The sequence below is a fragment of the Chrysochloris asiatica genome, unplaced genomic scaffold (genome assembly GCF_000296735.1).
Source record: "Chrysochloris asiatica unplaced genomic scaffold, ChrAsi1.0 scaffold00168, whole genome shotgun sequence".
NCBI lineage: Eukaryota > Metazoa > Chordata > Mammalia > Afrosoricida > Chrysochloridae > Chrysochloris > Chrysochloris asiatica.
This window is the reverse complement of record NW_006408686.1, coordinates 4,577,177-4,600,673: the sequence shown is the minus strand read 5'-3', so window position 1 is coordinate 4,600,673 and position 23,497 is coordinate 4,577,177. Positions and strand designations below refer to the sequence as shown.

The 23,497-nt window shown below is 48.1% G+C and overlaps 1 protein-coding gene across 1 annotated transcript in view; it reads right to left on the bottom strand.

Annotated features, from left to right (window-relative positions):
• NUMBL (numb homolog (Drosophila)-like) overlaps positions 1 to 22,356 on the bottom strand; it is a 34,536-nt gene extending 12,180 nt beyond the window's left edge. Inside the window, exons 1-7 of the mRNA XM_006871410.1 lie at positions 22,333 to 22,356; positions 18,496 to 18,580; positions 16,502 to 16,641; positions 14,488 to 14,562; positions 14,326 to 14,400; positions 13,163 to 13,303; positions 1,393 to 1,582 (exon numbers count right to left, since the gene is read on the bottom strand). Of these exons, the coding sequence (XP_006871472.1) occupies positions 1,393 to 1,582; positions 13,163 to 13,303; positions 14,326 to 14,400; positions 14,488 to 14,562; positions 16,502 to 16,641; positions 18,496 to 18,580; positions 22,333 to 22,356 (730 nt within the window). The remainder of the gene's footprint in view (positions 1 to 1,392; positions 1,583 to 13,162; positions 13,304 to 14,325; positions 14,401 to 14,487; positions 14,563 to 16,501; positions 16,642 to 18,495; positions 18,581 to 22,332) is intronic.
• Positions 22,357 to 23,497: the final 1,141 nt, after the last annotated feature.

The following is a 23,497-nucleotide window of genomic DNA, read 5'->3' as shown; positions in this document are numbered from 1 at the left end:
GGTTCCACAGAAGAAAAATTATCCATCTGTTTCTGTAAAGATTACAGGTAAGGCAATCCTAGGAAGCCCCTGAGACCGGAAGAACTAGATGGCCCTGGCTACCTCTACCAAGCATAACTTAGTCTAACTTTTGTTAATTGCTAAATTTTTGTTACTGCTGTAACCCGTGGGGGTTTGGCTAAGCAAGATGTTATTAGCTACCGGATAGCGTGCTTGATATCTACTCCTTTTAATCTAATAGATTTAAAGGGCATTCTCACTCTGAAAGGGATCACATTAGAAGGTCCTGGATAGAGTAGAAGAAAAACGTGGAACAAAACTCAAAAAATAAAAAATAAAAAAAAGACCAGGCTTACTGGTCAGATAGAGGCTGTTGGCACACCCATGACTGTTTTTTTTATGTTCTTTATGGTCTTTAGCCCCCCTTCAGGTCTGGAAATGAACTCATCCCCATGGCTATAAGGGGAACAATGTGTATAAGGGGAACAATGCCACTAGTGAGGTACGCACACCCTAGAAGAGCTGGCCATCTGAGATCAAAAGGGCAGCTTTTACCCAAGGACAAAGTTCAGAGGGTTAGGAGAGAAGGAAATGGAAAGAGGAAACACAGGGAGGAAGTGGGATCAGCGATGCAACAATGAATGGATTACAATCAATGACATAAAACAAAATGTGTCCGAGTTGTTGTATGGAAAACTGGTCTGCTCTGTAAACCTTTACCCAATCCCTAACCTAAAGTAAGGAGCTCTGGTAGCGCAGTAGTTATGGATCGGGCTGCTAACCTCAAGGTCAGCAGTTCTAAACTACCAGCTGTTCTGCAGGAGAAAGGTGAGGCTCTCTGCTCCCATAAAGATTTACAGCTTCAGAAACCCTGTACAGGGTCGCTATGAGTCAGAAACTATGAGTCGGAAACAACTCCACAGCACTTAACAACAATATAAAATTTTAAGATAATACATAAATTACCCTCTGTTTGCACTGTCACATGGGGCTTCCAACTCTCAGCAACAACTTTCACCAAAGCAAATTGCTACGTCTTTGTTCCAAGAAGCCACTGAGTGGGTTTGAACTGCCAGTAAACTGTTTGTGCCTACCCCCCCGCCCCATGGATTGTGACCAAATTTAGGCTCCACACGCAGTTTGAAAGTCACTGAGAACCTCCCTGACTTGGCAGATAATCAAGCCCTTGGTGAGTTCTGGTGTGGTTTGTGACTTGCGGAATTTTTCTCCATGAATTCTGAAGCTGGAATGTACTTTACAGACAATACCAAAACTTCTGAGGTCTTGCCCTATTTTATCAACTCCTGAGTCCTTGTATTACTGCAGTCATCCGCCAACACCGGCTCCCCCCCACGCCCATTCTGCCCAGCCTGCCCCCTGGGCAGTACCTACCTTTCTTTTTGTCTGGGGCCTCTCGCTCAGTGGGACGTCCACCTCCAGACAGGCGGAAGGAACCCTCTCGGGAGAAGCTGGTGCGGCTGGCATCGAAGGCGGCTGTGACCCCACATTCCTTCTCCCGCCTCTGCTTTCGTTCTAGGCAGGCTGCAAAAGCGCAACCCACGGCGTGGCTCAGCCTCTCGCCCTGCAGGAAGAAGCCAGGCAGGTGTCAAGAGATGCTGTGGTGGGCACTGGACTCCTGGAGCCCTGGGGTCCAGCCCCTAGATGCTGGGTGATTCTGAAGGAATCCTTTCACCTCTCTGGCTTCTGTATGCTCATCTGTACCACGAGAAGGGGGTTACAAGTGACAACCCCCAAGTGAAAGAAGCCACACAGAAAACAATGCACACTGTACGGATGTAATAAAGAATTTGGCTGGACTTTGTCTCCAAGTTCCTGGGAAGTGACCTTAAAATCCTGGGATTTCCTGAATGGTTGGAGTGTATTGATTATTCATGATTAGCGCCTTGGACCACATCTGGTAGCTTATGGTAAGGAGATGACTCAGGAAAGGAGTGGCCATGCCAGGAAGACCAACCATGTGATTAGAGGGTTGGGGCTTTGAGCCAAGTAAGACCATCACAGACCTTAAGGGAGGGGAGGGGACTGGAGACTGAGTTTAGTCATGTGGGCGATGATCAATCATATTTATAGAATTATTTTTTTAAAAAACTGCCATCAAGTCGATGCTAACTTATTTGTTGTTGTTAAGTGCCATCGAGTTGGTTCCGACACATAGCAACCCTGTATAGCGTTTCTAAGGAGCAGCTGGTGAGTTTGAACAATGACCTTGTGATTCAAACCAACCTTGTGGTCCAGTGTTTTATCCCACCGTTGCCACACTAGGAGCAGAAAGCCTCATTTTTCTCCTGCAGAGCGGCTGGTGGATTTGAACTACTGACCTTGTAGTGAGCAGTCCAGTGCTCATCCTACTGTGCAACCAAAACCCCAATACAATTCTGGATGCCAACACTCAGGTGAGCTTCCTGGGTTGGAAATAATACTCCGTATGAAATGTTCCCTATTGAAAGTGGGAGAGTAATTTGTCCTGGGCACACAGAAGCCTTGAGCTTGGGACCTTTCCCCACCAGGATCTCACTGCATGTTCCTTTGGTTGGTACTGATTTGTAATCATCAGTGTAGCACATTTCTGAGTTCTGAATCATTCTAGTGAACTATTTAATCTGAGGGAGTCTGTGGGACCCCCAAGTTTGGCATCAGCTGGTCAGACATGCCCCCTGAAATTGTAACTGGCATCAAAAGTCTTGAGCAGAACCAGCACGTTGGAAGACTATGCCCTAACCTGGAGTTTAACTAATTCCAGGTGGAGTCCTGGTGTGGCGCTGTGGGCTAATGCGTCAGACTGCAAAGTCGTTTGAACTGCAAGGTCAGTGGTTCAAGCTCACCAGCTGCTCCTTGGAAACCCTATACAGGGTCACTATGGGTCGGAATCGACTCGACGGCACTTCACAACAATTCCAGGTAGTATTGTTGTTGTTGTTAAGTGCCGTGGAGTCGGTTCTGACTCATAGCGACCCTGTACAGGGTTTCCGAGGGTGTAAATCCTTACGGGAGTAGAAAGCCTCATCTTTCTCCCAGGTAGCATTAGCTCCTAGCTCCATGTATATATAAAACGTCCTAGAGTAGGCAAAATGTATTTATGGTGGAAAAAAAAAATCAGAATACTCATTTCTTGGAATGGTAGGTAGGTATTAACAGAGAGGCATGAGGGAAATTTATGGGGGTGTTGACAGTGCTCTAGTGCTTGGGTTACACAGGTATATACAGCTGTCAAAATCACAACAGTACCAGGAGGGGGATACTCTGGTTTTTTTTTTAAAGGTTTATATTTATTTTTAACCCATGTAATACCTCCAGTCACTGAGTCACCCACCTCTTCACTGTCACCCTTAGTAACCATCAAAGAGTATCACTTTCAGTGTGAAACTTTTTTTGTGGGATTTTTACTACAGTGGTCTTATGCAATATTTGCCCTTTTGTGACTGGCTTATTTCACTCAGCCCAGTGACCTCCAGCTCCATCCATGCTGTAAGATGTTTGGAAGATCTTTTGCTATTCTTTAAAAATACTGCATAGTGGACTTAGTGTCTGCACGGACCAAAGTTTGTTTATCCCTTCTCACTGATGGGCATTTAGGTCGTTTCCATCTTTTTGTGGTTGTGATGAATGCAGGTATACATGTGTCTATTTGTGTCACGGCTCTGATTTCTCTAGGATATATACCAAGTAGAGGGGTTACTGGGTCAGCTGCTATTTCTATGTGTCATATCATTTCCCCCAGTAGTTGCACCATTTTACAGTCCCACCAGCAGTATATAAGGGTTCTATGTTCTAGTCTCTCCACACCTTCGGCAGCATTTGTGGTTTTCTGGTACTTTGCTATTAATGTTGGAGAGAGACAGTATCTCATTACTGTTTTAATTTGTATTTTTCTAATGGCTAATGTCTTGGTGTGGCGCTGTGGGTTAATGTGCTGGACTGCAAAGTCGATTTGAATCTCAAGGTAGTGGGTTCAAGCTCACCAGCCACTCATCTGAAACCCTATGCAGGGTTGCTATGGGTCGGAACCAACTCAATGGCACTTAACAACAACAATGGCTACTGATGGTGAACATTTTTTCATATGCTTATTGGCTGCCTGAGTGTCTTCTTTGGTAAAGTGTAAAGGGATACTCTTAGGAATTCATTTCACAGATGAATAAACTGATGAAATGTCAGTTCACCCAAAACCACACATGAGCATCAAAGTTGTGATTCAAATCAGATTTGTCGATTTCTGCTTGTAACTAAGACGCTTGGCCACCTCTTAAAGTTAAATTTGAAAACAAAAAAATTCTCAGCAAAATAACTAGCAAGCCAAATCCAGAAACATATTAAAAGGATTATAAACCATGACCAAGTGGGATTTACCTCAGGGATGCAAAGATGGTTCAACATACAAAAATCAACCAATGTAACATTCCATACTAATTGTTGTTGTTAAGTGCTGTTGAGTCGGTTTCGACTCATAGTGACCCTGTAGAGGGTTTCCAAGAGGCAGCTGGTAAGCTTGAACCGTCGATCTTGCAGTTCAAACTGATTTTACTGTACAGTGCATTAACCTGTAACAACACACCAGGACACCACCATATTAACAGAATCAAGAAAAACAAAAAAGCAAAATAAAAAAAAAGTGCCATCTCAGTTGATACAGAAAAGGCATTTGACAAAGTCCAGTACCTATTCATAATGAAAAAACACCCAGAAACCTAGGAATAGAAGGGAATTTCCTTGATAGGATCAAAGGAATCTATGAAAAACCCAGAGTTACATACGCAATGGTAAAAGTCTGCATGCTTTCTCCCTAAGATCAGGAACAAAACAAGGATGCCTGGTTTCACCACTGCATTACGACACTGTACTGGATGTTCTAGCCAAAGCAATTAGTCAAAACAAAACAAAATAAAGGGAAAAAAAAAAAAAAACAGAGAGAGAGAGAGAAAGCATCCAAACTGGAAAGAAAGAAGTAAAACCATTTCTATTCACAGATGATAGGATCTTATAGGAGCAAGTAGAATATCCTAGGAATCACAGAACACTGTTAGAGCTAATACACTCAGTCAGTACTCAAAAATCAGTTGTATTTCTGCACATTAGCAACAAACCAGCCCAAAATAAGGCTTAAACTACAATTTCATTTACAACAGCATCAAAACGAATAAACTACTTAGGAATAAAGTTAGCCAAAGTTAACTGAAGGTGCAATGTACACTGAAAATTACAAAACATCGCTGAAAGAAATGGAAGACCTAAGTAAAAGGAAAGACATCCTGTGTTCATGGAAGACTGAATGTTGCTAAGATGGCGGTGTTACACATAGTGATCTACAGATTCAATGTAATCCTTATCCAAATCCCAATGGCCTTTTTGACAGGAATTGAAATGCTCATCCAAAAATTCAGACAGAATTTCAAGGGATCCCAAATGGCCAAAATCTTGAAAAAGAACCAATGTGTTTTAGGCTGAGTTTCCTAGAGACACAAAACCAGTGAAGTTTACATATGTGTACATATACGTTGTTGTTAAGTGCTTCAAGGAGCAGCTGGTGGATTTGAACTGAGGACCTTGCAGTTAGCAGTCCAGTGCTCAGCCTACAGTGCCACACTCCGGTTAGATTTATCTCAAGGAAATAGCTCACATAGTTGTAGAGACGGACAAAAGTGCATGGTCGGGAGGCTTCTGCTGACTCACTTAGCTGCAGGGGCTGACAATTCCCCCAAATTGGCAGGCAAGATGGCAGGCTGTTGGCTCACAGCTCACAGAGGCTAACAAATTCCAAGACTGGCAGGTAATACAACCGACTGCTGGCTCAAGTCCCCAGAACCGGAGATTAGGGGATGATGAGCTGGACACAAGATCCAAAGCCATCAAAGACATCCATATATATTAGATTCAGGCCACACCCCTGATGAAACTCCCTTTCAACTGATTGGCTGCTCATAGTAGGTTTCACCATGGAAGTGAAGACATTATGTTAGATCACTAAAGGGGGATGTAACATAACTACCAAACTGCATCGTAACTGCCAAGCCACTAAGTATCACACTCAAATTGACAAACAACCTTAACCATCACACAAAACCTCAACCTTACTGCACAATGATGGACATACAGACCAATAACATAGAACTGAGAATCAACAAACAAACCCTAACATTGAAGACTGTGATGAAATGAGTCCCTTTATGTGACCTTTTGCCTTGGTTCTTTGGGAAAAAAAAATATAGCTTGAGAGATATTCCTCTAGGCCTTGAGGAGTTATCTTTGCTCTGTTTCTTTGAAAAAGCTCCTTGGGTGGGATGCAGTGGGGTGGGATAGAGTGGGTCTCTCAGGTTGTTTCCTACCCAGGAAGTCTGTTACTTTTGCCCAGTGATTTCTAGGGTTGCCTGGCATTTCCTGGGAAAACTGCAAACAACTTGATGTCTTGATACTTTGACCTGGCAGTCAGCAAGACCTGAGTTGACTAACATCTCATAGGTAACTGAAGATTGGTTGAACTCAGGTTTAGTGAAGGAGGCTGGTCTTATAAATGAGGAGAATCAGGATATCTGGGGATAACTCAAAAAGTATTGCTATTTTTTTATTATGCAAAAATACCAAAATATGAATCCATTGTTTCTCGACATAGTCTCCATCTAGGTCTAGACATTTCTAAAGGCAGTGTTTCCATGTCTCTAACCCTTCCCTGAAGAATTCTGGCTTCTCGCTTACACCATGTCAAAATGGTAGCTTTGGCATCCTCAAGGGACTCAAATCCTGTTCCTCTTAAATGTTCTTTGAGCTTAAGGAACAAAAAGAAGCCGGAAAGGGCAAGATCACGGCTGTAGGGTGGATGGGGTAAGGTTTCCCGGCGAATTTCTTGTAAGAAAGCTCTTGCCACTCTAAAGAATGAACAAATGCACTGTTGTGATGAGGGAGAAAATTCTCAGCGCTACTTTCCTGGCCTTTTTCTCACCAATCCAGTTTTCAGTTTTCTTACAACAACCTCCCTTTCTTTTTAACAAGCTCCCATGATTTTCCTGTATCCTTTGAAAAATGTCTATCAAGATTACTCCTTTGGTAGAATCCCCACTGAATAGTTTTCATCTTGTCTAGATGAGTCTGGTAAAAGGAGATGGGGTTAAGATTCTTATGATTCAATAGAGTAATTGTTATCATGATTAATTTCAACTGTTACAACTGTAAAGGTAGAAGTTTTGTAACAAAAAGGGGGGAGTAGTTAATCCTACAGTCCAGGAACAGAGAACACTAGGACCATCAAGGGAGAAGAACATGAACAGATCCAGAGAAGCAGCGACACCAGAGATGAAGGCAGAGACGAAGTCCTGGAGAGAGGGAGCAGCTGAAGACTCTAGACTCATGGAAAGAGAAAGGCTGTGTGCTGGTGGCCAGGAGGCAGACTTGCAGAATGTGGCCTTTGGTTGTTTAAATGATTATATATTCCTAAGTGTTTTTGTGTACATACCATCCCTCCCCCCGAAAAAAAATCAGAGGGAATAGAAGCAAATATTGTTGAATGATGATGCGTGGAGGGGATTGTAATCATTACAATGAAACAATGAGTGTAAAACTGATGTTCTCCCATGTAAACTATCACTCAATTCACAATAAAAACTTAAAAAAAGATTACTCCTTTGGGATCCCCCAAAAAAGTGTCCACAACCTTCTGAGCTAACCTCTGTCTTGAATTCAACTGTCCCAGCAGATTCCCTCAAAGAGCACCTTTTTTGAGTGGGTCTTTCTCTGTGGATCATATTAATAAATCCAACACTTGTCCTTGGTTACAATTGTCTCCATTAGCTTCAATCTTGATTGAATGATGGATGGAAAAGATCAGCTTTTTGAGCTAATTGATCTTCATGCAACACTTTTGGTACCCATTGGGCAGAAAGCTAACTAAGTCAAGATGTTTGCTCAAAATTGAAAATGCAAAACCATGTAAAATCCCAACTTCAGTAGCTAATGCAACACTGGTAATTCTATGGGCTTCTTCCACCAGTTTTTTTTTAAGTTTTTATTGTGAATTGAGTGAAAGTTTACAGGGCAGATCATTAGTTTTACAGTCAACAAATCATACACCTTGTTTCATTACAATAATTATAATCTCTTCCATGTACCATCAGTTGTATTTTTCTCTATTCATTTTAGCCTTTTAAAAAAAAAACACTCAAGCATATATAATAATTTACATTTTTCCACCAGTTTTGAACTTCAGCAGTCTCTTCATTGAGGTTGACAGCCTTCCCTCTCTTGGCTCATCTTTGAGGCCTTCCCAACATTCCCTAAGACACTTGATCCATCTAAAAACTGTTGTTTTATGTGGCGTTGCATTCCCACAAACCTGGTGCTAAGCTTCAAGGATTTGGGAAAATGTCCAGTTGAACTGAGTTTTTGTTGATATTAGCTCTGACCTCAAAATCGTTGATTTCCATGACATACAAAGTTTCTAACAAGATCAAGACAAGTCTGCAGTTATCCAAGGACGGCAGGAACATTTTAAACACATTTTGTTTGGAATAAACCTATGCATAGATGAACTGGAACCCTAGAAGCAATGCTACGTTTTGACTTATCCTTGCATAAACACAGGTTTAGTGAGGTCTCCTGGTTGAGAGAAAGATTCTAAGAGCAGGGCTGGTTGAGAAAGCAGAGTGCAGGGGAGCAGACTGAGTCTGAAGCTGCTACCTTAGATCTGAGCTGGGCCAGTGCGCAGGGGAGCGGCCATGGCAGAGAGGTCCAAAGGCAGAGAGGCTCAATGGCAGAAAACTGCTGTTAGACTAGAGCTGCCATACTGGGCTATAAGCTGAATCAACAAGCATTGAGACCAAAGATAGAGAGGTGGACAGTAGGGAGTTTGACTACAGAAAACCCAATGATGGCGAGGCCAATGGCAGCGAGACCTTCACAGCAAGCAGGCAGCTGCCCAGCAGAGACGCCAATCAATGGAGTCTGTGTGCTTCCTGAACTTGATCCTAAGTTCTTCCAGTTACTTCCAAGGTGATCCTTATCCTGAGTGGCAGCTTATCGTGGTGGTTGTTTGTAAGTGCCGTGGAGTTGGTTCCGATTCATACGGACCCTGTGTAAGGATTCTGAAGCGTGGCTGGTGAATTTGAACTGCCAACCTTGTGATTAGCAAGCAGTCCAGTACTTATCCTATGGAGTCCTGGTATGGCGCTGTGGGTTAATGCTCCAGACTGCAAAGCCGTTTGAACTGCAAGGTTGGCGGTTTAAGCTCACCAGCTGCTCCTCAGAAACCCTATACAGGGTCGCTATGGGTCGGAACCGACTTTGACGGCACTTAACAACAACAACAACTTATCCTACAGTGCCATTCCAGGTTTTGTACCCTATTAAGGAGTCCTGGTGTGGCGCTGTGGGTTAATGTGCTGGACTGCAAGGTCTATTTGAACTGTAAGGTCAGCAGTTCAAGCTTACCAGCCGCTCCTCGAAAACTCTATACAGGGTCACTATGGGTCAGAACCAACTCAACAACTCTTAACAAGAAGTTCCTAATAAACCACATAACTGGAATCCTGGTGTGGCACTGTAGGATAAGCAAAGTTGGTGGTTCAAACTCACCAGCCGCTCCTTGGAAATTCTATACAGGGCTGCTATGAGTCGTAACTGACTCGATGGCACTTAACAACAACAACAATAAACCACATAACTATAAGTATGGTCTGTGAGTTGTGTGTGGCCATTGCAATGCATTAGTGAACCCAGCAGAGAAGCAGAGAATGCTGTGAGGGCAACAGCTACTGTCAGAATTGGTAAAAAGGTCGGAGAGTGGAGGCTATGCCTCACCTCCACCTCATAGGAACCAACTTTGTGTCGATCCTAATTCTTATCCCTCATGAATTGGCAGGATTCCTTACCCAGAATTACAACGAGTCCATTGATTTCCTACAAGAATGCCAAGGTCAGCAATTGAAACCCACCAGCTGTTTCACAGGAGAAAGATGAGGCGTTCTGCTTCCCTAAAGATGTGATGTCGTTGTTAAGTGCTGTCAAGTCGGTTCTGACTCATAAGTCACCCTGTATAGGGTTTATGAGGAGCAGCTGCTGGGTTTGGACTGCAGTTCACAGTCCAGTTTACACTCCCTACACCAGGAGTCCCTATAAAGATTTGACAGCCTCGGAAACCCTATACAGGGACTACCGGCCTTACAATTAACAGCCCAGCGCCTAACCCACAGTGCCACCAGGGCTTGGAATCAACTTAATGACAGCAGACCCCTAAGCTTACCCACTGACTGCCATTGAGTCGGTTCTAAGTCTTGCTGGTGCTGTAGGTTAGGTGTTGGGCTGCTAATTGCAAGGTTGGTGGTTCAAACCCACCAGCTGATCAGTAGGAGAAAGATGAGGTTGTCTCCTCTCACAAAGATTTACAGTCCCAGAAGCCCTGTATAACTCGATGGCAGTGGAGGCTCTTAAGGGCAACTTGTTACCCAGACATTGGTAACTGATACAACCACTATACTGTGATCAAAAATTAGCAGTTGCTTTGGGCTCTGAAGTTCCTAAAGTAATGCAAACAATGAATGTGCTTGCTTGCTAACCAAAAGATGGGGCTTCAAGTTCACCCAGAAGTGCTTCAGAAGAAAGTCCTGGAGATCTTCTTATAAAAATGTTGCCATCCCATTGAAAACCTTATAGAGCACAGTTCTACTCGGCCGTACCTGGGGTCCCTGTGAGTTAGAATCGAATCTACAACAGCAGGTGATGGTGGGTTTCCAATCCGTCCACACCAGCCCCTGATGATCAGGACCGACCTGCCTGCTCAACTTTATTTGCCAGCCATGATTTCAGGTCCGGGTTGTTTAAGGGAGTGGCCTGGGGGGTACTAGTTAAGTTTTGAAGGCTAAGAGCTATTTGAAGTGGGGATTTTGGGAACATGAAAGAAAAGAAGGCAAGGAACAGAGTACTACTGTTAGGGTCTGTGATGGGCAGGTATTTTTTCCCAGCATCCACTGCCCCTGCTTTTGGTAACAGCACTCCAAGATCTCTTTGCGAACACCTCTTCAACATTGTGTAAGTCTACCAAAATGCTCCACTCTCCTTGGGCCAACGATAGTGATCCAAGCGAGGCTAGCCCCTCATCAGAATTTGGAACCAGAGGATTGGGAGGTGGAGGTCCTGAAAGAACTGCCCACTGAGGCACCTCCTCAGGGCTGCCCTGCTCTCTGCCCTTTCTGATCCTGAATGCTTCCGACTGCCTTTCAACCTGGTGAGATTCCTCATACTCATCCATCAATCTCATTTTGGGTTTAAGTTTGCTGGATTTGTTACCAAAGAACACTGGCTGATGTGAGGGGCTAAGTCTGTGGCTTCCTACCAGCGTTGGGTGGTATCTGAGATCAGGGTCCAGGGCACAGGGCAGAATAAAGTCTGTATTTTCCACCATCTTATGCAGCTAGGTTTGTCCATGTGACTGGGTCTGGTCAATGGGATGTAAGGGGAGGTACTGTGCTCCTCCCCCAAATGGGGCATGTGTCTTCTTCATGTCTCCTTCCTTGATGCTGGCTGGAATGAAGATGTGAAGGCTGGAGCAAGGGCATCCATCTTGGGTCATGGAGCAGAAGCCACATGCTGAGGATGACAGTGGAGTAAGAAACGAAAGGAGCTGTAGGACCCAGTGATGGTAGAGATGTTGCCACAAGGCATGCCTACCTTCGGATAGATTTTCCCATGAAAGAAACAAATTGCTAATTCAAACCACTGTTATCTGGATCTTTTCTGTCACAAGTCTCAGAACTGCTAAAATGCTTTAGAAAGATCCATGTAGGACGTTGAGATTCTCAGAGGGAATCTTGACTGGCCCCCAGAACCAGAGGCAAATGAATTGAGATGGGTCTCGGGGGGGATGTTTTCTGAGGGGCACATCAGCTGGAGGCTTGATCTGAAAGGAATCTATATGTCGGCTAAAGTTCACCACCTCTGCCCTGAATCTGTGTGCCTCAATAAGAAACGTCAAAGAAACATCTGAAACCACTGAGATGATGGTGACAAAGACAACCAACATTTTCATGAGCACTCCCTATGGGTCACACGTTGTTTGAAATACTTTGTATTGGTCTACTCAAGACATACTGCATTAGGCAAATCTGCTGCACAAGCACTCTTTAAAGTGTTCAAGAGCAAAGATGTCAGTTTGAGGACTAAGGTGTCCCCGACCCAAGCCATGGTATTTTCAATAGCCTAAAGGAGCTCTGCTAGCGTAGTCATTACGAATAGGGCTGCAAACCGCAAGGTCAGCAGTTCGAAACTACCAGCTGTTCCGTGGGAGAAAGATGAGGCTTTCTGCTCCTGTAAAGATTTACAGTCTCAGAAACCCTGTACAGGGTCGCTATGAGTCAGAACCAACTCCACGGCACACAACAACAACAACAAATATACACATGTGAAAGTTGAACAGTGAATATGGAAGACCATAGAAGAATTGATGCATTTGAGTTATGGTGTTGGAGGAGAATATTAAAAGTACTATGGACTGCCAAAAGAACAAACTAAATCTATGTTGGAAGAAGTACAGCCAGAATGCTCCTTGAAAGCCAGGATGGCCAGACTTCATCTCTCATACTTTGGACATATTAACAGGAAAGGCTCATCGCTGGAGAAGGACATCATGTTTGGTAAAATGGAGGGTCAGAGAAGAAGAGAAAGACCCCTAACGAGATGGATTAGCATAGTGGAAGCAGCGATGGGCTCAAATGTAGCAACGATTGTGAGGCTAACACAGGACGGACCGGGTAGTACTTCATTCTGTTGTGCATAAGGTCACACTATTAGTTGGTACTGACTGCACGGCACCTAACAACAACAACACTCAAGACTCACAATCAGCTTCAAAGTTTGGAACAAAGATTACCAACTGCCATTGAGTAGAACTCATGGCAAACTCATGGATGTATGAGCAGAACTGTGCTCCACAGAGTCTTCAAGAGCTGATTTTGGGGAAGTCCATCACCAGGCCTTTCTTCCAAGGTGTCTCTGGATCAACCCTTTCAGTTAACTGAGCACGTTAACAATTTGCACCACCCAGAGTCCCAAGGAAGAAAGATTAGCGCCTAAGAGGTAAGGGACTTGCCTGAGTCCACATGACCGGCTGGGATGGGGCTGGAGTGCCAGGACCTGGCAGAGGAGTGGCTGCTGTAGTGGTACTCACAGAGTCCTTGAGTGCCAGGAAGCAGTGGCAAATCCAGCGTCGTGTGGTCCCATCGCGGCAGATATAGGAGAAAGCCTTATCCAGGTTGCGGTCAGGAGCACAAAAGGAGACCTTTTCAATGGTCTGGTCTACCAGCAGGTCCTGGGGAAGAGCCAGAGTGAAGTCAGGGAGGAAAGTGAGCTCTCTCTCATGTATTCATTCAGTATTCCCTCAGTGTCTTCTCAATGGCCAATCCTGAATGGGATGGAGACTCAACATTCCCTGAGAAGCGTGGGCACTGCCCTCATGGACTCCCAGCTCATAGAGAGCATCCAACCCATCACCAGAGAGGGGCAGGCCAGAGTCCAGCAGGATACAATGTGGGTGGAATGGAGGAGGCACAGGTGGAGGACTTGGACCAGACCAAGGGGGACACAGGTGTGGGACAGGGGAAAAAGTGTAGGTCTGTGATGGGGAGGGGCAGGCAGAGTGGTTAGAACTGGGTGGGGAAGGCATGGGGCCCATGGGAGCCAGGAAAGGGGAGTATGGTGTATGGCAGAGCTTCCTGGAATTTTTAGTAAGCAACAACTTCTAGAGGAATCAAGTGCACAAAGGCAAGGTATTTCAAGTGGAAGGAACTTCTATGCAAATGTTCATTTATCAGCCCAAGTCCCATCATGCCTGGCACTTCCTAGGCCTGGGCAGGAGACTCAGTGGTGAGCAGACAGACCCAGAAGCTGGTTCCATGGACAGCATGGTGCTTCAGGTTTGTTGGGCACATGGACACTCACTGAGCTGAGAACTTATGAAGTGTCAGCCCCAGTTTTAAATACTTTAAATATGTTTTCTCATTTAATGGTAGGGTCTATTTTTATCCCCATTTTATACATGAGGGATGAGGTAAGTGAGGCGCAGAGGGATTAAATCTCATGCCCAGGGTCACCCAGAGAGTAAACAGGTGAACTCTCCCCCACTCCCTGTCCCAGTTCACAAATCACCACAGAAACCATTTCTGAATTATGACTAGGGGGCCAAGAAGGTGTTACGAGAGCACAAGGCCTAGTCTAGAAAGTCCCTGAGGGAGAGACATCCTAGAGGTGGGTGGGAAGGTGTCCTCAGCCCTGGTTCCAGCAGTGAGAGAAAGGAGAGAGGCTGACTAGTGCCCACCTCCATGGGCCCCCTACCTTGGTCTTGTCATCCACCACTCGGAGCCCATCAGCTGACACCCACAGAACAGACTTCACGGACTTCCGGCCCATCTGGGGTGAGGGGAACAAAGATGTGTGGTCAGGGCTGCATTGCTGGGCCTGAGCTTGCCTCCTCCCTGGCTCCAGCCCCTCACTCACCGCCTTTAGCTTCTTCACAGCATCTTCACACACATGCATTCCCCGGGACTCTTCTACCTCCACATGGCCCAGGTACTGAGGGAGGGGACAGGAGAACCAGAGCAGAAATCAGCAGTTACCAACAATTCCTGCGTTCACCGACTGATGCACCAGGCAATGTTCCAAGCACATTATCCATATGTGCTCATTTACTCAGCACCTCATCCCTACAAGGGGAGACTCCATTTTGATCCTAGTTTTATAGATGAGAGAAGATCTGGTGGTACAGTGGTAAGCACTTGCCTGCTAGCTAACTGGCAGTTTAGCAGTTCGAACAGTTGCTCCACAGGAGAAAGGTGTGACTTTTCATACAGATTACAGCCTTGGAAAACTTTTTGTTGTTGTGAAGTGCCATCAAGTCGGTTCCGACCCTGAGTGACCCTGTACAGGGTTTCCAAGGAGCGGCTGGTGAGCTTGAACCGCCAACCTTGCAGTTCCAATGGTTTTGCAGTCTGATGCATTTACCCTTCTATTCTGTCCTAGAGGGCCAACTTGATAGCTACGGGTCTTATTTTTTTACAGCTATGAGAAAAGGAGCTCCAGTAGCCTAGATAATCATCAGCTGGGCTACTAACCACAAAGTCGGCAGTTTGGACCTACCAGTCGCGCTGTGGGAGTAATATGAGGCTTTCTGCTCCTGTAAAGATTTACAGCCTCGGAAACTCTGAGTCGCAACCTGCTTGGTGGCACAGTACCACCACCGAGATGAGAAAACTGAAGCGCAGGCTTACTGGTCAGATAGAGACTGCTGAGACTCCAGAGACAATGGTCCTTAGGCACCCTTCGGGCCTGGAAATGAACTCACCCTTATGTTTCAATTTTCAGCCAAAAAATTGATCTATAAGGGGAACAAGGAATCTTAGAATCTTGAACTATTTGAGATCACAAAGGCAGCATTTACCCAAGAACAAAGTTTGGAAGGGTTAGGAAAGAAGGAATGGAAACAGAAAGCATGGGGACCAAGTGGGAATGCATGATGTTAGTTACACTGAGGGGATCGCTCTCAATGAGATGAAACAAAATGTGTACGATCTGCTCTGCTCGGTAAACCATTCAGTTCACAATAAAAAGCTGAACAAAACTAAGGCACAGAATGGAGCAGTGGAATCTCCTGAGTCCACCCACATTCCTAGTCCTTTACACGGCACTGGTTTCCTTGAATACCAGTATCTCTGTGCCTGAGACCCCGCTGCTGGCTGCGTCAAATGGCTGGCCCACCCTTACATCATCATGTATGTCCCCGCGCAATGCGTTATGGGATTGGTGTACACGGGCTCCTGCTCCCTCAAATTGTGGAATGGCTGAGACGCACGTTCTACACTGTTTCCAGAGTTCCCCAATGGTGTTACGTTTCCATTGTCCACAGCTGCAGATTAAGAACACACTTTATTGTTGGTCTTCCTCATTCACCTCAACATTTCTGGCACCTCCCAAACAAACCCCTCACACTCTGGGTCTACTTCTGGGGGAAAGGGCTAATAAGGCAGAAGGGCTAGGACCAGCATCTGTCAGCACACAGCCAGGAAGAGGATTTGAACCCTAGGCCGCTGAGTTCCGCTGTCTTGAGTCCCACTGTCTCCCTTATAAAAGTGTAGTGCAGACTCTTAAAGGATTATGGTTAGCATACACCAGGCGGCGTTCATGTGATAGAACACTTGCGCCCTTTGGAAATTGTGAGCTTTTCTGAACAGATGACACGCTTCCTCCTCCCTCCTTTCCCCCCTCAATGTTTCCCAGGTAATATTCATATTTTCCTGGCGCAAGACAGTGTCTCTTGTTTTTATAACAACTTCAAAAGATCCCTTAAAGACCTCTAGCGTAGAATCCTGCAGGTTCCACAGTTCTTTGGGAATGTGAAGTCTCTTCAACATGGAATAGGACGTTAGTGAGCTAGCCCAGCAACTTCAAACACAACACAATAGCCCCACCCCCTCTTCCAGATCCCGCCCACTCCACCCAGGCCTCGCCCACTCACCCTGACCGGGAAGCTGCACGTGCCCTTGCGCACCGCGTCTTCATCCGCCTGCCATTGGTGCGGGCGTGAGGCCTCAGGAACGTAGGCTGGCTTCCTCCTCCGCAGGCTCTGGCGTAACTTGTTCATAGTGCCTGCGCCGTCTGATGACACAGAACAGGGGAATGGGCCAGGGCCAGGGACGCAGTGCTCTGGGAGCATGAAGTCACAGGGCTAAGGATACATGGCATTCAAGGGGCATGGGATTACAGCTCCCGGTCAGGTGACATGGAGTTCATGTGGAAAGGGGGCATCTGAAGGCAGGGAGAGAGAGGGCAGGCACAATGGGTATCAGAAGACATAGGGATAAGGAGTATGGGGGTCTGTGGTGGTGGTCAAGAGGTCACAGGTTTGAGGGATTTGGTAGTTGCGGGATGTGACAGTGAAGAGGCACAAGGATCCAAAGGAGGAGAAGTCAAGGCATTGGAGGCATAGCGAGCGCTCAAGGGTTACAAGGCCAGAGTTTTAGAGGATGGGCCAATCAGAGGGCTCTGGAATTGGGAGTTGCACAGGTCAGGGGCACACAAGTCAAGGTATTCAGAAGCTCCAAGGGTTGAAGATAAGGTCGGGGGTCCAAAGATGATGGGCAATACAGGCTTGTTTCTGTGCCTCTGAGACACAGCCTCTCACAGGGCCCCCAGGTGTGTGAGAGAGCGGTGGCTAGTCTTCCTTGAATGATCAGTTACACTACAGAGTCCCAGGAAGAAGTTGAGGGATCTTGATGGTGAGGGGGTCCCTGGGACTAGGAGTACCAACAGCAGATGGGGGCTCTGTGCCCATGTGGAAGCCAGCACACAGCTGTTGTTTGTCAGAGCAATCTTGAATGAATGGTGTCTGGGAGTGTGTTCTCTGAAGGCTGTCCAGAAAGGTACTGAGGATGGTTGTTATCCATGAGGGGATCTATGTCCCACCGTGTGCTTGTTGTCTGAGTGTGCTAAAGGTTGTCACTGAAGGCCGTCTGTATCAAAGAGTGGTTGTGTATCAGTGAGTGTTATCTATGGTGTGTCTGTTGTTGTCTATGAGGGCTTGTGTGTCAGTGACTGTCTCAGGGTGTGTCTATGTTTAAGCATGAAGCTGTTGTTTTTGAAATGGTGTGTCCATGACTATAGTATGTGACACTGTCGTGGTGTGAGGTCGTAGCTACTGTCTTTGTTGGTTGTTGCCTGTGAGGGGGCCAGAAACCATGTCCAAGAGTTCAGTGGTTGTTGGTGAGACTGTGAGTCTGACAAAGTTGTTGGTGTGGTGTTGTCTTAGGAAAGCCTGGGTCCGTGGGGCTGTTGTAAAGCTGGGTCTGTAAGCCAGTGTGCTCCTGTGGGGGTTGGAGAACATGAGTTGTCGTCTTTGTTCATAAGTGTTACATGTGAGATGGCTTTGGGTGAGAATGAGGACTATGTGTGAACCTGTGTCTGCGTGCAAAAGTAGAGCTGTTTGGTGAGAGCGGGGTTCTGCGAGGGCTACCTGGAAAAATACAGTTGTTGGAGTGTGGGAGTCTGTGCGCATTGTCTGTGAGGCTGTTGGTGTGCAAGTGTGCTGTCTGGTGAAAGAGCCGTGCCCGCTTGTGAGTCTGGGAAGTGTGTGTGAATCCACCCAGACGTGTGTGTGTTGGTGTGAAAACAATCTCGTCATGGTGATGACACACATGTGGGTCAAAAAGAACTGTTATCGATGCATGTGTCTGACTATGTTTGTGGGTGAGAGTGTCTGTGGTAGCAGTGTGACTCTATCCCTGTGTGTGTGGGAATATGGGTGCAATCTGAGCATCAGGTGTGTGTGACAGTCTAGGGTGTGTTCTGTGAATGAGTGTGGCTTTGATGACCACTGCACAGGGAAGAAGTTCGTCAGGGTGTCTACCCATGAGTGTCCTTAAACTGGTTCCTAGAGGAACAGTTTTCTCTGGTCACGCTAGGCAGACCCAAGTACACTCTCAGTCCCTGGCCTATGCTAAGCTGCTCACTCACCTGGCTCCGTCCTGGAGGGTGCAGGGGGCCCCGGGGCCCCACAGGGGGCTGGGGGCAGATGTTGCTCAGGCCTCCTGGGTCCACCCTGCCCAAGGGAGGGAGAAGGTGAGACGCTTGCTTGAGGTGGGGCTCAGTCCCCTTCTCCACCCTACCTTTGGACAGCAGCCAACCCCCCTCCATCTCAGGCTCCCTCCTGAAGGCTCTGGCTGCCATGGTAACTGTAACCAGGGAGATCAGCCACCTGGTTCCCAGGGCCCAGGAAGGAGTAGGTGTGTCTGGGGGGCATTTGTTGAGGATTTCTTGGCCTCAGGAGGCCCTCAGTGCCCAAGGGGATGATGTGAGGAAGGAATGGTCTTGCTTTCTAGACACACATCTAAGGCTGCACACACAAGTCAGGCATGCGCAGCCAACTCATGTCTCCAGTCATCCCTAACACCTGGACACAGTGAGGCACACTTACACACAGACAGAACCCCAGCTACACCCGAGACCACATACGTACACATAAACAGTGCTAGCCACGGTTTTGCCACTATAGACATCTGTCCGCATACTCACGTTCCCAGACACTGTTACACGTGGTCCAAAAATGTATGAAGACTCAGCCAGAGCCCACCCAGGCACTGCCATAAACGTTGATGACATCACTAGTTGGTCACTTACATTTCCATAGCCATGTACCAAGGGCTTAGGCATACTCACTATGTACAACCACACCCAATGACAGTTCTATTTCTGCAGGCACCCAACAATCTGCACGTCACAGACCCACCCAGACATAATCACGCCCAATCACAGTTCATCCATTTAGTCACCCATTCGGTCACACCTAGATATAACCACAGCTACACACATTTGTCACATGGTGCATATTTACACCAGGTCAAGGACATGCTCTAATAGATATGCATTTGTTCACACAGCTACACATGGACACTCAACCCCAGCTTACTGAATCCCCTTACTCAGGCCTGGGAGGAAGGTCCGGGCAGAGACGGGGCTTGTTTTGAGAGGGGTCTTTGCCTGGGACACTGCCCCAGATTTGGGGGGATATTGTGTCCTGGTTGTCTCTTATCAGCCACGGCAATACATGTTTTTGATCACACAGCCCCACGTACCCACAAAAGCACAGTTTGGGTTACAATATCAGTCACACCTAGTCTTCTATGACAGCCACACTTACACGAGCAGGCACTGACACAAAACTACACACGACATGCTCATGGCTAGACTCGATGCATAGAGACTCAGGCGCCACACTCAGACCCAACCAGTGTTCGGTCACAGGCATGCACAGTCACAGCTCCATTCTCAGAAATGGTCACCCATGCTCTGCCACATGGTGTCAATGTCCTTGATACCCAGACACAGACCACCACACAACACCCCCAGACAGCCATCCAATGTTATATCAACAGCAAGACACCTGTCACACAGAGAAACAGAGAGCCCCGGGTGGGACAGTACACAAGGTCACACGTGGAGCTACCACCCACAGTCTCCTACCTAATGGCTCATTCTGGATAGTCAGGTGTGTGCACCGGATACAGAGACCCAGGTGTGGCATGACAGCTGGGTTTAGACAAGAGAGCCATGTCACCAAGTCACACAGATTCAAACCTGAGTACTCCAGTGCCCACAAATACAACAGAACAGCCATGCACTTAGTCACCCAGGGTCACACATATAGACCACACTGATATGTATGTAGCCGTTGTCATACGTAATTAAATACTCCAAATAGTAGTTAGCCACGGTTTTAGACGCTAATACAAATACTTAACCAAAAGCACACATCCCCAAAACTAACCACTACATTGAGTTGGTCTGACTCATAGTAACCCTACAGAGGGTTGCTAACTGCCCATCTTTCTGGGAGCGGACAGCCTCATCCTTCTCCCACAGAGCAGCTGATGGGTTTGAACCATCAACCCTGTGGTCAACAGCCCGATGCCTAACCCACAGCACCATCAGGGCTCATTGCTGTTGAGTCAGTTCCAACTCATAGCGACCCGTATAGGGTTTCCAAGGAGCAGCTGGTAAGCTTGAACTGCTGACCTTGCAGTTCAAATGGCTTTGCAGTCTGGCGCATTAACCCATACCAGGAAGCCAGATACCAGAGCTCATAGATAGACAACTGTAAATACAATCAGTCAGTCTCATGTAGACACAGATGGATAAGGAATTATTTCTCCAACCCTAATCATACACAGACATGGTTGTGAACACACAACTAATACACATCTACCTACACACAGTAGCAGGCACACACCCGGAGGTGTTATGTGTCAGACAGATTCATATGTGATACACATATCAAGTCAGTTATAGACACAACTGTGAATGTTCACAGGCCATGGGAGAGCCACACCTGGACATAGTCACAGATACAACTCTACTTCCACACACAGCCACAACTCTGTCACATCTTCAGTTGGCCACACGCCCAAGCCCGGACTTGACACACATTGTCACATACTCGATCTGATTGCCAAGACACACAAACACGAGGCCACAAAAGATAACATCACAGATACAACCACACAGTCACAACCATGTTGTTGTTGTTAGGTGCCATGGAGTCGGTACTGATTCATAGCGACCCTATGCACAACAGAACAAAACACTGCCCGGTCCTGGGCCAACCTTACAATTGTTGCCACGCTTGAGCCCATTCATGCTGCTGCCACTTTGCCAGTCCATCTCATTGGGGGTTTTCCTCTTTTTCTCAGTCCCAACCATGCACAGACTCAAATGCAGACTGACTAAAAACTACAGGGTCCCACACAGTGAGCAGCTGTCTCTCTCTCTTTCACACACACACACAACCACACACATGCATACACAGAACACAACACAGGATTCTTCATAGTCACCAGCTGCAGCTCATGCATGCACGCGCACAAGCACACACACACACATATGGCCACAAACACGGGGTCACACTCCCAGCCACCTCCCCAATGCACACCAGTCCCCCACCCCCCCAGGTACCACACACAAAGCCACCATCACCACCCAGCATAGCAGACAGACGGGTTGCACCGGGTCCCCAGGGAGCCGCCCCCATCCCAGCCTGGATTCTGGAGCCTGGGAGGCCAGGGCCAGGAGGGGGGGAGCAATGCATTGTCTGCGGGTGGGGCCGTTCCTGGACAGCTGGGCAGCCCCAGGGACAAAGGGGGTGGCCTAGGGAACCTGTGCCCTGAGACCCTCCCTGACCAAGCCTCTCCGGGGTGCTCTGTCTGAAATTCCCCTTACTCAGGCCTGGTGGGGGTGCCAGGCAAAGGGGGGGGCTTGTTTTGAAAGGGGTCTGTGCCTGGGACCGCCCAAGCTTTGGGGGGGATGGTGTGTCCTGGTCGTCCCTGATGCCTGGGGTTGAAAGTGCGCTTAGAATAGCCCCAGGCCTTGACTTGGTGTGGACCTCATCCTCAAGACCTCAGAGGTGACCATTGAAGGGGGGGGGGGGGTTTAAGGATGGTGTCTAATCTAATCCCCTTGCCAGGCCTTGGTTTGATTGATGGGCTGTGTCTGGATCTTCATTCCCAAAACCTTGCCTCTGAGGTTATACCTAAAATCCCTGTCCCCCTGTCCTTGGCTTTTTGGGAGTTCTGTATCCGGGACCCCTACCTTTGGGTCTTCGCAAAAGAGGTCTGTACTCGAAATCCCCATCTCCTAAGCTTTGATTTCTGGGGGCCTAGCCTGGCCCTCCACCCAAGACCACCCTCCTCAGCCTGGGCACCCTCTCTTCATCCAGACACCGAGGCCGCCTCCCGATCTCCGCCACATCAGCAGCGGCGCCGCCGCCCACCCCTCGCCCCCCTTGCCCGCCCTTCTCACACTGGCCGCTGCGCTGCGGGACATCCAGGGCCCGGGCGCCCCCGCCTCCCGCGGCCCCGGCTGGGCCCCGATCCCCGAGTGCTGCTGCTGCTACTGTGGTGGCGGAGGCGGCGGCAGCTCGGTCTGACGCGGGCCAGAGCCCGTGGCCGGGGGATGGTGCGGGATGCACACGCGCGAGCCTGCTCCGTTCCCCCGAGGATTCCGTTCCGGGGGCGGGGGAGACTCCCTCCTGACTCGGCCCGCCCACTGGCCTGCCGCCTGCTGTAAATGTGAGAAGACCCCGCCCCGACCCGGGGCCTCGCGGGTTCCAGGCCCGCCTCCAACCCACAAGTCACGCCCCCACACAAATATGGCCCCGCCTTCTCTGGTGCGGCCACCGCCCCGCCACGCCCTCCGATCAGTCGCTGGCTAAGTCTGCAATGAGACTCGCTGAGTTCTCCTTAGTGTCCACCCAGGCGTGGGTTCTTCTGCGTGACCCCCTGACCTCAGATCCCCTCTCTTTTCGTGCCCAAAATAGTGGCTTCGGGAGGCGTCTTGCCAGCCTGTATCCCCAAACCTTCCCGCTAACCCCGAGGTTCTACCAGCCCGGCGGGGGCGGGCAGAAACGGTGACGAGGCACTTTTTTGCAAGGAAGGGGAGGGGGCTTGAGCGGACCCTGGTGTCCTGATTCGCGTGGTAGGCTCAGCTTTGGGGGCTGGGGTGCCAGGCTGGGACCGAGGCGCGGTTCTGGCCGCCGCTGCACCCCCAACCCCCAATTCTGTGGGTTTGGCAAAGCAGCTGGCTGGGACATTAAGGCCCATTAGCAAAGGCGAGGTTGCTGGGAGCCGAGGGGAAGCCAGAGCCTGAGAGGCGGGCGATAGGGGTGGGGGAGGTAGGCCTTCTCAGCTGCTTCAGGCCTCCGAGCAGGTGGTCGGCACGTGGGGGGGAGGGGTAAAGGGGAGAAGGAGGTTCCCGTCAACAGATGGTCCAGGCCCGGCTGGGGCTTTCAGACGGGGTGGGGGTGCATGTAGTTGGGGGGCTGGCCAGCTGCACCTGGAGGCTGCTCGCTAACTCCGCCTCCCCACCCCCCACCCTAGCCCTGAGAAAAGAGCTAGGGGAAGGAAGGAAAAGGGTAGCTTTTATTAGGGATGAAGGTTCAAACCCCTCCCCAACTATCAGAGAGGTT